This window comes from Rattus rattus, chromosome 9, assembly GCF_011064425.1.
Source record: "Rattus rattus isolate New Zealand chromosome 9, Rrattus_CSIRO_v1, whole genome shotgun sequence".
In the NCBI taxonomy this organism is placed as follows: domain Eukaryota; kingdom Metazoa; phylum Chordata; class Mammalia; order Rodentia; family Muridae; genus Rattus; species Rattus rattus.
In genome coordinates, this window is record NC_046162.1 from 64,351,510 (window position 1) to 64,366,968 (window position 15,459).

The following is a 15,459-nucleotide window of genomic DNA, read 5'->3' on the forward strand; positions in this document are numbered from 1 at the left end:
GGGTGGGCTGGGGTTGGAAGAGGGGACACACAGCTGCCGCTGTGATGCAAACACTCCTAAGGAGACTGTGGCGGCAAGCTGTGTGCACCCTGGAAATGCTCACACAGGAATTTTATCACACACATGATTCATCACCCACCTCTCCCCATTTATTAAAGATAATGTACATGACTAACCTAGAACTTAACTATCTCAAACAGAGATCCACCTGCCTCTGCCTCCCAAATACTGGAATTAAAGGAGTGCATGCACGCCACGCAGCTCCAGTCTCTTCTAAATGAGCGGTCTCCTTACTTGACGGAGGTTTCCCAACTCCAGCACGTACTCACAGGACCGCTTAAGGCACGGTCCTCATTTGTATCTCCTTTTCCCCGGCTTCAATAACCAGGCAGGGGCTAGTCAGATGGCTCAGCAGGTAAACAGACCCAGTTGCCACCCAGCCTGACAAGCAGAGTGAAAGGAGAGAGCTGACTCTGACAGTCATCCTCTGACCTCCACATGTGCACTGCTGTGGGGCTTCGGAGGGGATTAAATGGCCTAATCTCCTGGGAGCTGCTCTAAGCCACACTCAGTCCACTACAAGCACGAATGCTGCTACTATCATCTATAATTTATACCACAACACTTTGCTTCAGAGAGCTCCATTTACCTTTTCTATAAATATTACTTATATACAAATGAGTCATTCCATTTTTCAAAAGTAGTCATAGCTCCATTATACACCATGTATAGGCACAAGCCATACACTAACACATTTTAAAGGAAAAGATACAGAAACCAATAGTTATTTTGATGTTCCTTGAACATGTTATCTAAAACAACAGTTTACATGACAGGTGCCCATCAGAGGGGCTGGCACTTACCAATCCAGCATTCCAATCGAGCACAAGGTGTGGTCTTCACCACATCTGGAGGATCCACACCCACATTCAGGCACAGGACCAAGGCCACACTAACTGTCTTCATCTGGAAGCACAACAGAAACAGTATTTCAACATGGACTCCAGACTTATCCCCAGAATACTTGGCTCCTCCTGCACTGTCCTACTCAGTCACTCTTGCAGCGCTGCTCCTGTACCCTGGGTTAGCCCACCTCTGAGGACAGGGCAGAGGGTTAAAAGCAGCACATGCAGGAGCTTCCTTAAAATCAACTGATCAAAAGGCAACCTATCTTACAGTGCTCAGCGCTGTGAGGGGCGAGAGACTTAGCCCGTATTAGTGCAGCTGAGAACTCTGTGGGACATCCGTGCCATGTTCATTCCGAGTCCACTCCTCCTTGTTCACTGGCGGCTTGTCTTTAAAACCCTCATTACCCATGTCACACCACTTCACTGCTTCTCTCCACCTGTGGCTGCTGTCTGAGCCTTCAGTGCTTTATTTGGGATTTCTGTTTTTAAGACAGGATCTCTCTGTGTAGTCCTGCTGTCCTAGAACTCACAGAGACAGACCTGACTTCTCTGAGTGCTGGGATTAAAGGCATACACCACGACACCGGGTATGTTCTGCTCTCTGCTAGAGCAACGGCACCTGATACAGCTCCTCCCACCTTCTTTTCCCACTGCTCCAGCTCTAAGAAGCAGCCCCACCCACTCAGCACATCTTAGCCCACGTCCTTCATGCCCTCACACACAGCGTACAGTCACTGGTCACGGGCGCTAGAGACACCGGGAAACCTAAGAGATGAAGATCTGCACCAGCACAACACCAAGCACACACTGCAATCCACCACTACGGTAGGGCTGAGAATTTAAGCCTGAGCTACACAGTGAGACCCTGTCTTGGAAAAATAAGTTGGGTGGGAGAAGGATGCATTCAGACAGAGTACCAGCCCTCCTCGCCCTCCACCATCCTTAGCGGCACCAACACCCTACACTATCAAGTCCCAACCCACTTTACATCCTAGTGGAAATGTCTGCTCGGGATGCACTCCAAACCATCAACTCTCACTGGCCTCCATCACACCCAGCACATATGTGTAAGAACACATGGGCCAGCCTGCCTGGATGCAGGCTGCATATCAAAGCTGTAGTTCACACGTGGCAGCTCCCTGTGCTTTTAAGTCAAAGCTCGGCTCTTTGAAGGTCAGTGACACACTCTCTGTCACCTGAAATCCTCCACCTCCAAGCCTTGGTCCTCTCTACCCGGGCACCCCAATTCCTGCTGGGAACACACCATGTCCAGTCTCACCTACTCTCTTAGCTTGGGTCTTAGTTCCAGTTCCATCCAATACTTTCCTTGACTCCTAGAATGACATCTCAGGACCCTTAAGTAGCAAAGTCTGCCAAGAGATAAATGATGCAGTGACCAGCACAGCACTCCCCAGGGACCAAGCTCATACACCTCATCTTCATCCTGTGGGTCAGTCATTTGCTTACTGCTGTGACAAAACACCTGCCACAGGCCATCTAAGGAAGGCTTATTCTGCCTCACAGTTTGGGGGTGCAGGCCACCCTGCCAGCAGAAGCATGAAGCAGCTGGTCACACTGCAGCCATCAGAACGCAGAGAGGAAAGAATCCAGCACCCAGCTTCCTCTCTCTCTATTCAGTCTAGGAAACCAGCCCAGGGGATTGTGCTGCCCACAAAGGATGTGTCCTCAGTCCTCAGTTAAACACTTTAGGAGACACCATCACAGACACACCCCACAGGTGTTTCCACAGCGACCCTAAATCCATTTAAGTTGACCATGAAGATTAACCATTGTGCCTTGCATAATAACTGAAGGCCAGGTTTTCTCCAAATAATGCTACATAGCTAATTAATCCTCACCTGTTTTCCAAACCAATCACTTATTCACTTATTGCTTATGTGCCCAGGTGTTGCACCTTTGTGCAATGGCAGAAAGGGACCAGATCCCCTAACCCTGGAGTTACAGACAGTCGCTGGCCACCATCTAAGTGCTGGACTCTAACCTGAGTCCTCTGAAACAGCGGCCAATGCTGGACAGCAGTCCAGCTCCAGCTCCTTAGTCACACTTTAAACCCCACTGGACGGACTGCACTAATATTCCAATCAAACTTAACAAGAAGCAACATTTTCACATACGCTCCTCTCACAGAGAGATCACAGCATCTCCACATATGGTCAAGTCTCCTTTGACCGCTGTGACATATAAAGCAAAGAAGACTATGGTCTCCTTCCCCAGGAAGACCCAAAATGTCATCAGAAGCATGCCTGTATTCTTCATGAACATCTGGAGGACACACTCATTGCCCATGACAACTCCATTTGACCACTTGCTCTTCTCTCTCTCTCTCTCTCTCTCTCTCTCTCTCTCTCTCTCTCTCTCTCTCTCTCTCTCTCTGTGTGTGTGTGTGTGTGCGCGCGCGCGTGCGTGTGTTGGGGGGGGGGTCACTTTGCTAAATCTGTAACTACATGGGCTTGCTGCTGGTTTTCCTGTGAGTGTGCAAACACCCTATCACACGGCCTGTGCCTCATCCTCTCCCACAGTCTCCCGTCTCTGTATCAAGTCTTACTGTGTTGTGAGAAACTTCTACAATAACTTTTCTAAAGCAGCATGAAAGGATGGCGATGGCCTCTTCCACAGACAGCCGTCCATTTCTAGCTGTCCAAGTGTCTGTTGTTCAGCACAGAATTTAAAGGTCTATGGGAGAAGGATATTTCCACCCTTCTTCTCTCCCTGCAATGCTCACACCTCCAAAAGCATCTTCCACAGAACTGTCCAGAAGCATCTCATTGTAAACCTGAAAACAAGCTATTTACCCATTGTCAGAGGGAAAGGCGAAAATCAATCAGAGGATAAAAATAACTGTACTTTCTAGTTAGCTTCCCAATATGTAAGTGATCACAGAGCTGATCAATTAATTTTTTGCAGACTCAGCCTGAGGACTGTATAAACCAAGAGGTTTCATGCAAACATCGCTGTCATCTTGCTAGAGAGAGTCTTAAGTCTCTTCCACTGGTATAACATAGAACTCACAAGGTCTCCATAAACTCCCGAACAAGATCTTGGATCAGGCTCTAAGTCACTTCCTGAAGAAATGCGGCTTTGCTCAGTCATCTCAGCCTTCTCTCTCCACAGACACAGCAATCCATACAGTTCAGGCCTCAAAGTTCCTTACTTAACATCTTCAGTCAGAGAACAGTACATGAAAAATTCCAGACATAAACAGCCTGCAAATTCCAACTGCACTTATCTGGGAATTATGCATCCTGTGCTTGGGGTTCATATCCCCATTAAGAGCTCTGCGTGGTGTAAGAATGACTGTGTGCAAGCAATGCTTGTCCATTTAGTTATGGCTCCAAAGCAGGAAGAGCAAACTGCCAATCAGATAAGACAAAGAGAAGCCAAAGAGTGGTCCTCCCTTCCAGAGTTGAGGGCTGGTGAGGTGACTCAACTGGTAAGGCTGCTGGCCAAGCCCAGGGACCTGCATTTACTCCCCAGGGCCCAGATGCTGAAAGAAGAGAACCACCCCTGCCCAGTGCCAGCCTCTGCACACTTGTGCATGGCACAGACACTCACACTCACACACAGGAAGGGGATGGGCTGTGGAGGAGAAGCCCACCTTTACAGACCCTTACGACAGGACTGCTCCGCTGTGTGTTACTTTTTTGTGCTTACACTCCCTGTGCCTCCTTTACAAATGCATCCCTAACAGGTATCACAAGTAAGAAACAGTGTATGTAAGGGCTCTGTGCTGTCCTAAGTTTCTGGCAGCCGGTGGGATCTCAGAACAAGGAGACCAAGGGACTACCAGAGTCCACCACAACTGATTCACCACAACTGAACTCCACCCATTCACTGGCTTCTTGTTGTGTCCTTGGTCTGCAAAGAAAAAAATCCCTCAAACTAACCTCCTGTCTCCTACACAAAGCCCAAAGCAAAACGCACTATCAATGGCCTAAGGTTAGAGCTCAGCTGTAACTACCCTAGGAGCAGCCTACTGTGTGCCTTCTGAACACCCCACTGTGTAGCCCCACACACCCAAGGAGGAAGTGACAAGGTCATCTGACTAGTGCTGGCTCGGTGTCTTGCTGCAGTCTTTGCTCAAAACCCAGGAAGTCCACGGTGGAGTCTGGACTCTGCATCCTGTCAGTGACGGCCTCTGTGTTAAGTGATGCTAAGAGGCCTCTCAGTTACAGCCTGACTCACAAAAGCACAGGTCAGGGAGGAAGAACAAGGTGGGTTGCCCAGCTCCCACAGCAGCAAGCTCCATGCTGGGTGCACCTGGTTCCCCCACACTAAGGACAGAGAAGGGGGTCAGGACACTGATGCAGCATTCAATCCAACTTACTTATTTACTGCAGTTCTTAGTAAATATGTTCTGAGTTAGTTATTAAAAGAAAAGGGGGGACCTCAAGAGCTAGCAGACAGTTCAATCAGTAAAGAAAGTATTTGTTGGACAAGCACAAGGACCTAAGTTCATATCCCCAGAACCACATAAAAGTCAGGTTATGGTTCATGTCTGTAACCACAGCCCTGGGAAGATCAAGGCAAGAGGATCCCTAGGCCCTACAGTTCACTGGCACCTTGTATAGCCATATTGGGGAACTCCCTGTCTCCAAGAGTTAGATGGAATGCAACAGAGAAGACACTCGATACTCACTTCTGGTCTCCGCACACAGTCTTATGATGTGAGTTCCTCAGACAAAAACACATATGAAAACACAATATTCCCTCTTCAGTCCTGTGACACACGCAGCAGACTTTTCAACAGTGTGCCTCCTGGACTCTCTGAACATCACTCAAGATTCAGTTTCTCCCCTCCTGCCCGAGAACTGAAAAGCAACAGTATTTGGCCTGGGCACAAAGTGTGAACAAAAACACTCAAGGACCTAATATCCAACACATTTGCTTATGTGACACATACCTAATCAACACCATGAATTATGTTTTTTATTTAAAAAAACTCAAATACACTAACACACATACTAGAAAAATGGACTTTAGTCTAATACCTAGCTACTGATTTAAAATCAGTAAAACAGATTATTACGAAATATTCTCAAGTCAATCAAGTATATCTTAGCCTACAAATTTTAACCATGTTGGCATAAACTGTATAGACTCTCATGTTTAACTATAGCTAAAATGTCTTTTTTTAATATTTTATTTCATTTATATAGCAACCTTATTCCAAAAAAAATCTAGATTAATAATTTTTGCTAATACGATTATAGAAATGTTTTAATAAGGGCTATCAAATTTAATGCACCAAAAACTGTAAAAATACTGCATAAAATAACCATTGTGGGCATTAAAACACTTCCTCTAGACAGAATATAACAAAAGATGGCACAATTATGTCTCCGGGAGTTACTTTTGAGTTTCAAAAGAATGCTGTTTTGAAATTCAGGGAAGGGTTGGGGATTTAGCTCAGTGGTAGAGCGCTTGCCTAGCAAGCGCAAGGCCCTGGGTTCGGTCCCCAGCTCCGAAAGAAAAAAAAAAAAAAATTCAGGGAAAATGACTCAAGCCTGCAATCACAGCACTTGAGATGCTGAGGCAGGAGGATAGTAAGTTCAGATCCAGCCTAGGCTATGTAGTGAATTCCAGGACAGCTTTGACTACATGAAACTATCTCAAAAGAGAAAAAGAGAATCATTCAAGAAACTGTAAATCAGGTGCGGTAAGTGCACAGCTTTAATCCCAGCACTCAGGAGGCACAGACAAGAGGATCTCTGTAAGTTCAAGAGCAGCCTGCTCTACAGAGAGAGTCCCAGGATAGCCAAGACTACAGAAAGAGGCCTTGTCGTCCCCCACCACCAAAATCAAAAAGAGGGGGGGAGGGAGACTGTAGGATTCTCAGCAGTTACTCCTGGTCTGCAGCCCATCCATCAGCTTCCATCTGTCTGACAGTGAGAGGAAGGAATCTGTCTGTCTGCAGCAGCTCTCAGTGCCCAGGCTGCCTCGGGTCCTTCCTCTCTGGGCCATCCTGGAGGTGCACTTGGGAACTGGATCCCAATCAAAAGCTTTCAGGAAACTTTAGATTCGAGCTGTGGAAAATGGGAAGTGTTGGATATGTTCTGAAATTCAGAATTTTTCAAATATCAGAAATTTTGTCCCTACACCATATCTTCTAACACACAAGAGCACATGACCATGGTAAGAGCACTAATGGTCACACAGTGAAATCTCCACTGAGTAAATGACATCAGCACAGACTTGCCCCGACACGAAGACCTGTGCACACAGTGAGCACCGCCATGGTGACTGGAGCACTTTGATGTCTGCTGCCATTCACAGGATTCAGACAATACTACAAAGATGTGTCTGTCTTCCTTCTTGGCTGACTGATTGACAGAGCCACCTACTGTTTGGAAGGCATGGCTGATCCAGCAGCTCTGCCACGTTTGAACGAAACTTCACAGGCTGCCATGCCTAGCATCTAGATGACCGATGTGCAGGCAAGAAACAAGGAGTAAGCAAAGTTACCAACGTGTGTGGCCTAGGCCTACGATGAGTGGTGCTTGTGCATAAACAGCCGAGCACATGGAAGTGAGGCAGGAAGCCAGCCTGAGGGTCAACACTGATGTCACACAGCACTGTTCACCCACTTGTCTGAGGACAGAACCTCCCACTCCCAAGAGTCCTCATTAGGATTAGGAACGTCAGGAAAACCTGAGCGGAGTTGAGGCGACACAGGTGCATAATTTATAAAGAAAGTCAGAAACACACAGCAAAGAGAGGAGAAAGAAGAGGGAAAGGAGAAACCAGTGTGCCCCCAGCTCCATCCAAAGACAGCAGGAGAGGCAAACAACAAGGCAGAGAGAAGCTCATCAAACTGAGTTTCCTCCCTAGCAGCAGCTAGGGGGATCCCTGGCTTTTTCCTTTCTTCCATTCCTTCCTTGGGAACTGGAAACAAAGGGAAGGATGTTGGGATTTACAAGTGTGGTTTGTTACTCTGAGCCAGGATCCTAATTTAGCTTTAAACGTGTTGTTTTTAATTCTGTTCCTATTACACTGACTGTAAAGCCTACCTCCCCTGCTATGAGACAGTCCAGTAGAAGGCAAAGGGCAAAAGGAAATCTGCAACATCAAAGTTAGCTAGTAGCAAGCTCAGTGGGACACCTCTGAGTCCCACAAAGGGACACCTCCTCCCCTTCATAATCGCAGCACCCAGGTGACTGACTGCTGACTGAGTTTACTTCCAACAAAAGACACCTTAAGATATTTGTTTTCTAAGGGTCAAAATAAAGAACTATAGACAAGATTTTTTTAAAGTCCTAGCTCAAAAAAAACAAACAAAAAAAAAAAAAAAAAAAAACCTAGCTCAGTTTATTCTAGAGATCAGAATTATTTAAACCTACTAAAGATGTCCTTAATTCGTACTCATACGTACATGTACACACACACACACACACACACACACACACACACACTCTGAAAGCACAAAATCTCAGAAGCTGTTGTTTGGAAGGAAACAGTGGATGAGCCCCTTTTTCTTCTTTGTACCTGTCCCTTCAGCATGTTACTTGGAGAAAGGGATTAAAAAATAATAATTTTACCACAGTAACCAAAGGCTTTCTTCACAAGTGCCCATGTATTACATACATTTTTACGACTAGGAAGACACAGAAAATGTTTGGCTGAAGCCTAGATTAGTATATGCTGTGCCTTTAGAGGCAGGACGTCACCTGAGAATGTCAGCCCTGTGACCAAGTTAAGCAAAACTGTCTTTCATAAGGAGAGCGTCCATCAAAACAGGGACTGGTTCCAAAGCTACTCAGATTACTTTTTCCGATACAATGCTCATCCACAGCTTTAGAACTACTAATAAATTAGAATTAGCAACATTATCCTTAAAGTCAAGTCATTCACCCAAGACATGTTTCCCTCTCCCCATCACAGTCCAGTGGTGTGTCATCATGGGATACATTCAGAAAAACAGTATGGATCTCAGGTGGCCAGGGAGGCTGCTTCCACTGCAGCATCCTGGTTGGGCCAACAGAACCTAGAACAGGACTCTTAGGTCTCAGTATCCACAAACTGCAAGGCAGGACAGATGCTTTCAGAAGACAACACCAGCATCAAAGACCAGCCAAGAATACACCGGCTGCAGCGGGAAGGCTTCAGCTGGCTCATGGGATACACTGGAGAATGATCCACAATGACCATACGTTAGGTCTTGGCCAAGTGAATTTAGAAAACCAAAGCAAAAGGGAAGGAGGGGTCAAAAGGAGGTGAGAGAGGGGCAAAGAAAGAGGAGAGTGGAACAACAAATCAGGTGCTCAAAACATCCAACAGGAATCAACTATAGTAGCCTCATAGGCAGCCATCCGGGGAGTTCCCCATAGAGAGAGAGTCTCAGGCAAAGCAGTCTCGGGTGAAGTTTCCAAGAATAAATATCAATAGCAGATAGGGGTGACATCATCAAATTGAGTAATTAGGATATTTATCAGAAACCAAATGGGGAATCTAGGGAGGGAGATGCAGTTCTTCCTTAGGTGACTATCTCATATGTGACTGGGTTCCTTCCCCTCCCAATATGGGTCAGGAGTCAGGTTCTGAATTAACACAACTAGGACATGGGGAGTCAGTATTCACTGGTTTTCCAGGAGCTGCAATCTCTAAGACTTACCCTAAGGCCAGTCCTCTCTGTACAGCCTCCTAGGCGTGGATTTTGCCACCAACATAAAACTGTTGGCTTAGTGAATCTCAGTAAAACAATGTCAGATCACCACCCCATTCCTGAGTTACTTAAAGAGAATTCCAAGTGAGAAATTACCACAGTGCAGAGTCAAAGGTGGGAAGGATTACAAACAGGAAATAGAAAGCAACAGTTCAATGTCTTTCAAAGTCCTAGAGATAAAGCTGACAGCACACGTGAATATCCTTTGGGGATTATGGACCACTAAACCAAGCACAGCAAACCATGGCACACAATCAGGTCTGCGGCCCAGAACTGAACAAACACAGCTCCCTCAGCCAAGACTGGAAGACTTAATCACCAAAGTACTTCCACAGCCTGTTCTTTCTGTGCATTTCTTCTCAACAGGCTTGCCAGTTTAAGAGCTAGTCCCAAAGCTAGTCACAAAATGACCTTGTAGAACACAAACTGAAAGGCTGTATTTCATCCACACCTCAGTGCCTATGAATACAGCCGTGCCTCACTTGAAAAACAAGGCTGGCAAGGACAACCAAGCATGAGAGCTGAACATTCCAGAAGAATCCACAAAAACAATTCATAAAGAAGTTTCCTGTCAGACATGATAGTACACACTTGCAATCCCAGCACCCAGAGGCTGAGGCAGGAAAAAGATCGCTATGCCAACACCAAGGCTACAGAACAAGACCCTGGCTTTGGAAGAAAAAAAGAAATCAACCTTACCTGTACAGTAAAGTTTTTAGAAAAATTCAGTGTCTCAAAATCATCTAGAGATGCATGTATTCATGGGAATGCAGAAGGCAGCATGTGAGTGTGTGCTCATGAGCACATGTCCACGGGAACACACGTTTATGTGCCCAGATGAATGTGTACACATGCATTTAGAGGCCAGAGGATAGTCACAGGTGTTGGCACTCAGAACAATGTCTTTCTTTGACCTACAACTCAACCAATTAGGCTAGGACGGATGGCTAGCAAGCCCCAGAGATCTACCGGTCTCTGCCTACCCAGTGCTAGGATTCCAATATAAACCCACATTACTACATTCAATTCTGTACATGGATGCTAGAATCAAACTCAGGCCTCCCCTGCCCCGAATCTAGAGAGATCCAGATTGGTTATCTTTCTTCAAACAAAAAACAAACCTCAGTAGCAATATTCTTCGGGAACATTCCGACACAAACAGGGCAGGGCATGTGAAACACTGAAGCCTAGCTGCTGGCCCTGTTCAGGGCGGCCAATGCTGTTCCCACGGAGCAGCTCACACATGCTTTGTCAGACCACAACCTGCCTTCCAGGTACAGTTTGAGGTGGACACTTCCTCAGCTCTGGCACAGTCCTCAGGCCTTGCCTGTCTTTGGACCTCACTGTCTGAGACCCTTGCTGACAAGAGGACCTCACTGTCTGAGACCCTCGCTGACAGGATTTTCAGGAAGGAGGTGATGGAACCACAGTCTGGTACAGTAGTGTCTGGGGGAAAGACTCCAAAGCAAAGGACAGAGCTAACAGTTCTTCCACAGCTCTGGGGTAGGAAGTCCTTCAGCGCAGCCTTCCCAAGACAGAAACGGCCACTGAGGAGGACATGTCACCTCATCCAGGTTGTATGTCCAGCAGAAAAAGTCCCAACACTACTATACCTCAAAGCCACTTTAGCTCTTTCTCACTGAAAAAAAATTACTTTTTGTAGTGCTACACAATTTTCATCTCAGCACTTGGGGAACAGAGGCAGGAGAATCTCTTTGAGTTTGAGGATAGCCTGCAATACACAGGGCGCAAATACCTCAGAGCACATGTGGAGGTCAGAGTCAGTTCTGTCCTTCCCGTCTCTATGTATTCCAGGTACTGAACTCGTCTCTTATGAGACCTTTACCCACCGAGCCGCCTGGCCAGCCTCTTTATTTTTTAACTGACACAAAAATTATTCATACTAGGTATTGCAGACACTGTGCTTCCCTGGAACCTCTTGTTGACAGCCCTAGTCAGACCCACTGTGTTCTTTTTTCTTTCTCTCTCTCCCTCCCTCCCTTCCTTTCTTTCTTTCTTTCTCTCGACAGAGTTTCTATGTGTAGCCCTGGTTATCCTGACCCTGTAGACCAGGCTGGCCTTGAGCTCACCTTCCTCTGCCTCCCGAGTGCTGGGTTAAAGGTGTGCGCCACCTCTCTCCAATTCCCACTGTGCTCTTCATCATGGCTGGTGGTGAACCCCTAGGCCACTTCTCTTTCTAGCTGTTTGCATACAAAGTTCCAAAGGCAACAGAAAACTTTGATGCTCTGAGCACTGAAAGGAAAGGATATGAGCATAACAGTTCCTCTTTTCACAGATTTATTCCAGGACTCCTGTGACAGGGAGGTGGCACTGGTGGCAAGTCCACCTACATACAGAGAGAGAGATCTAAGAATGAACCTTCATCCTCAATGTAGTCCATGACAAGCACTGGACAGAACACCAACAGTTCCCAGTCTTCATCTGCATGCTAACAGTGGCTGGATGGCACTGTGGTCTCTGGGAAGGTAAAAGGCACTGTGAGTACCATAGAGCCCTACAGGACCACCGAGGCTAGCTGTGGGCAACTCTAATGCCTGGGACTTGCAACTGGGGAAGTTACAGCATCAACTGATGCTACCTGATGCTGCTGTCCATCCCAGCAAGAAGCTAAAGACTACAAAAGATGCCAAGGGCCAAGCTGTTTGCAATCTTTAGCTGGAGCAATAAGCCTCCAACATAAGCACTCGGAGTCTCCAGCCACTAAGGTCTAAGCAGCATGTCCCTAGCTCTCGGGGCTTGGAGTGTGACCCACTGACCTTCGAATCTAGCCCTAGGTTGTAGGGCACTCAGGGACCTGGGACTGCTGGCAATCAAAGGGCTCACCTACACTCGTGATTTCTACCTGGGTAGAACAAAAGGAATCCATGTGGTTGACTGCTAACAAGCACCTGTGTTAACCGCCCATGGCTCATTAGATTTCACTGTGAATCCTAAGAAAACCACCACAAATAAACCCTGCACATTCCAGACAAGAAAAATATTCTGGATCTCCTGTCAGAAATGCCCAAAGTCTCATGATGCCCCAAGAAAGGTTCAGAACATACCTGGCCTGATAGAACTGAAGATCAGTTAGCAAAGAAAAGTGGCCTTTGAGTGTAGACAGAATGCACGGGCGTGTGCATGCATGTGTGAGCACTCACGCACACTTCCTCTTTCATATTTCTATTCCCATAGTGCCTTACGTGGTTGACAAGCAGTTTTCAAATGAGCGTCAATTAAAAGTTCAGAAAAGCACTGACACTTCACACTTCACTCTTTCTGTAGTAATGTGCAGGCTTCGGGGCAAAATCAAATCACTGCTATGGCGTGGATGTTGGCTGCCCCTGTGAGGATGTATGGAAGGTTTGTTTTCAAGAAGTTGTATGGGGTATTTGTGATTCCATAGAACCTACTGTCACTAGGGATGTCTCTCCTCTTTCTGACATGAGTAGATGAGCCACGGCCATTGTCATGTTAACCGAGGCTCAAGGCAAGGGACCACTCAACCTTGACTGGCTCTCTAGAACTGTGATCACAAAATCATTTCTCTGGATATTTCATTAGTGACACAAGGCTGACTGACAGTCACAAAGACAAGCTACAATCAGAATAGCTTCTAAGCTGTGCAAAGGACACTCCTGCAGCTGAGCACTGGGACTCTCCTGGCAACTTTCTGGTAGGTTACTGACTCCTGTTATAATGTGACAAACTAGTGAACAAGGATCCTCTGCCTTCAAAACAGGCCTAACACCTAGAATGAGCGCCCTCCAGACTGCGCCCATTCAAAGGAAACCTAGGGCGCAGAGAAACAAGACAAATGGCACCACCAGCAACTACCTTCAACATAAGGCAGGCTATTCTACAAAAGAGCCAGCCTGGAACCTCCGCCAGGAGAGCAAAGGATTAAAAAAGCAGTGTGTGTGTTTGGGGGGAGGGGGTGGTGACAGGTGACAACAGGTGACGGACGGAGAAGTATTACATGGGAACTGAGCTGGTTCTTACCTTTCACCACGTGGGGTCTTGGTGAAAATCAGGTCATGAGGCTTGGTAACAAGAACATTTACCTCTGAGTCATCTCATCGCGCGCACACACACACACACACACACACACACACACACACACACACACACACACACTTTTTTGATTTAAGGAAAAAATGAAAAATATATAAAATTAAGGAATTTTTGCTTACAACAAAACAAAATAAAACATCACTCAGGAGGCAGAGAAAGGAGGATCTCTGTAAGTTCAAGGCCAGCCTGGTCTACAGAATGAGCTCCAGGACAGCCAGGGCTGCACAGAAACCCTGTCTTGAAAAATAAAACAAAACAATGATGGTGATGGTGATGGTGATGGTGATGGTGATGGTGATGGTGATGGTGATGGTGATGGTGATTGTGATAACAATGTTGTTGATGATGATGATTATGACAATGACAACGATGTCAACGATTACAATGTCAATGTCAATGGTGATGATGATGATGATGGTGATGATGGAGATGATGGCGATGATGGTGATGATGTATAAGTTACACTTGCAACACAGGCAGGAAGTGTGAGCAGAGCACAAATATGGGCTAGGACTACAAAAGTATGTTCAGGTGCTGGTGTAACCCTGACATCAGGCCAGAAAGACATGCCCTCTCGAGAGCTGCATGGAGATGTGTGCAAAGAATCCGGGTGTTGACTGCTCACTTCTCAAATACCTCAAAACAAACACAAGCAGAAAAGCAAACTGGATGCAACAGAACAGCTGTGGGCTCTGGGGGAAGTAATACAGTTCAGTGCCCCCAGCTTTCAGTTCCACTTGGCCTGAAATCTTTCAGAATGAAGGCTTAGAATGGGAAGACCTCTACCTTGGCACAAACAAAATTAATCACAAAGATCCAAGAAAAACTGCAACCTATTGCCTCTAGTTCCCAGGAAAGAAAACGTATATTTGTTTCCAAAAAGTCCTAAAACTGTTGCACTCAGCAGACCTCACAGGCAGCAGGAAAGTCTCCTGGAGCTGGATCTCAAGTCAGCACTGCTTCCTGACACTCTTGATAAAGTGTCCGCCAGCACAGTGCTGCCTTCAGTTAGGGGACTTTCCGAGCCTTGTCCCCTTCCTCTCAAGACAGGAACTCTATCAAACAACAGGACTATTTTTAGTGCATTTTAGTGTCACATAGCCATCTTTCCAGTCTGTTTCCAGTCCTCTGGGCAGGGACAGAGCATGGGGACTATCAGCCTCTGCAGAGTCACCACCAGGTACCTACACAAGGACCCAGGAAATAAGGCTCCTCTAGAATCCAAGCAGTCCCTGGCCTGCCCCTAGGGGTGGGCAGCACTCTGCAGCCTCGTCTCTTAAGGATCAACCAAGTATAGCAGGCCTGAGCCCTTCCTTCCCACAACGGCAGACTTGTCCTCTTTAGCCAGCTGTGGTAACTGGAAATGTCACATGCAAGCAAGACTCAAAAGTATTTTCTGTCATCACATGGTGGATCAAGCTTCTGCTGCACACTCGGGACACACAAGTGTTTCACCCTCTGCTCAGCTGAGTGTGTGACAAAGGCAGGAAACAACAGGGGAGAGGCAAGGGGGGCAGAAGAAGAGGAGGAGGAGGAGGAGGAGGAAGAAGAGCAGCACAGGTGAGAAGACAGTAAGCAAATGAGGGAAAGCAAGGCAACCTCAGGAGCACTGGTCCTCAAGTCCTCAGTAGGAAGCCTGGCCTTGTAGAGCCTGGCACTCAGCCCAGGACCCTCCCACTGCCCACTCAGGACTGCGTGTGCACAGACATGGAACAGGCTCTGAACCAACAGCTAAGGTTATCAATGGTAAACATCAGCTTTAAGATATCACTTAACGGTTTGGAGATTTAGCTCAGT

General features: G+C 46.7%; 1 protein-coding gene across 1 annotated transcript in view; it reads right to left on the reverse strand.

The window, feature by feature from the left end:
* The window catches only part of Rptor (regulatory associated protein of MTOR complex 1), a 293,401-nt gene that overhangs the window by 232,613 nt on the left and 45,329 nt on the right, over positions 1-15,459 (reverse strand). The window contains exon 2 of the mRNA XM_032914128.1: positions 864-966. Coding sequence (XP_032770019.1) covers positions 864-966 — 103 coding nt within the window. The remainder of the gene's footprint in view (positions 1-863; positions 967-15,459) is intronic.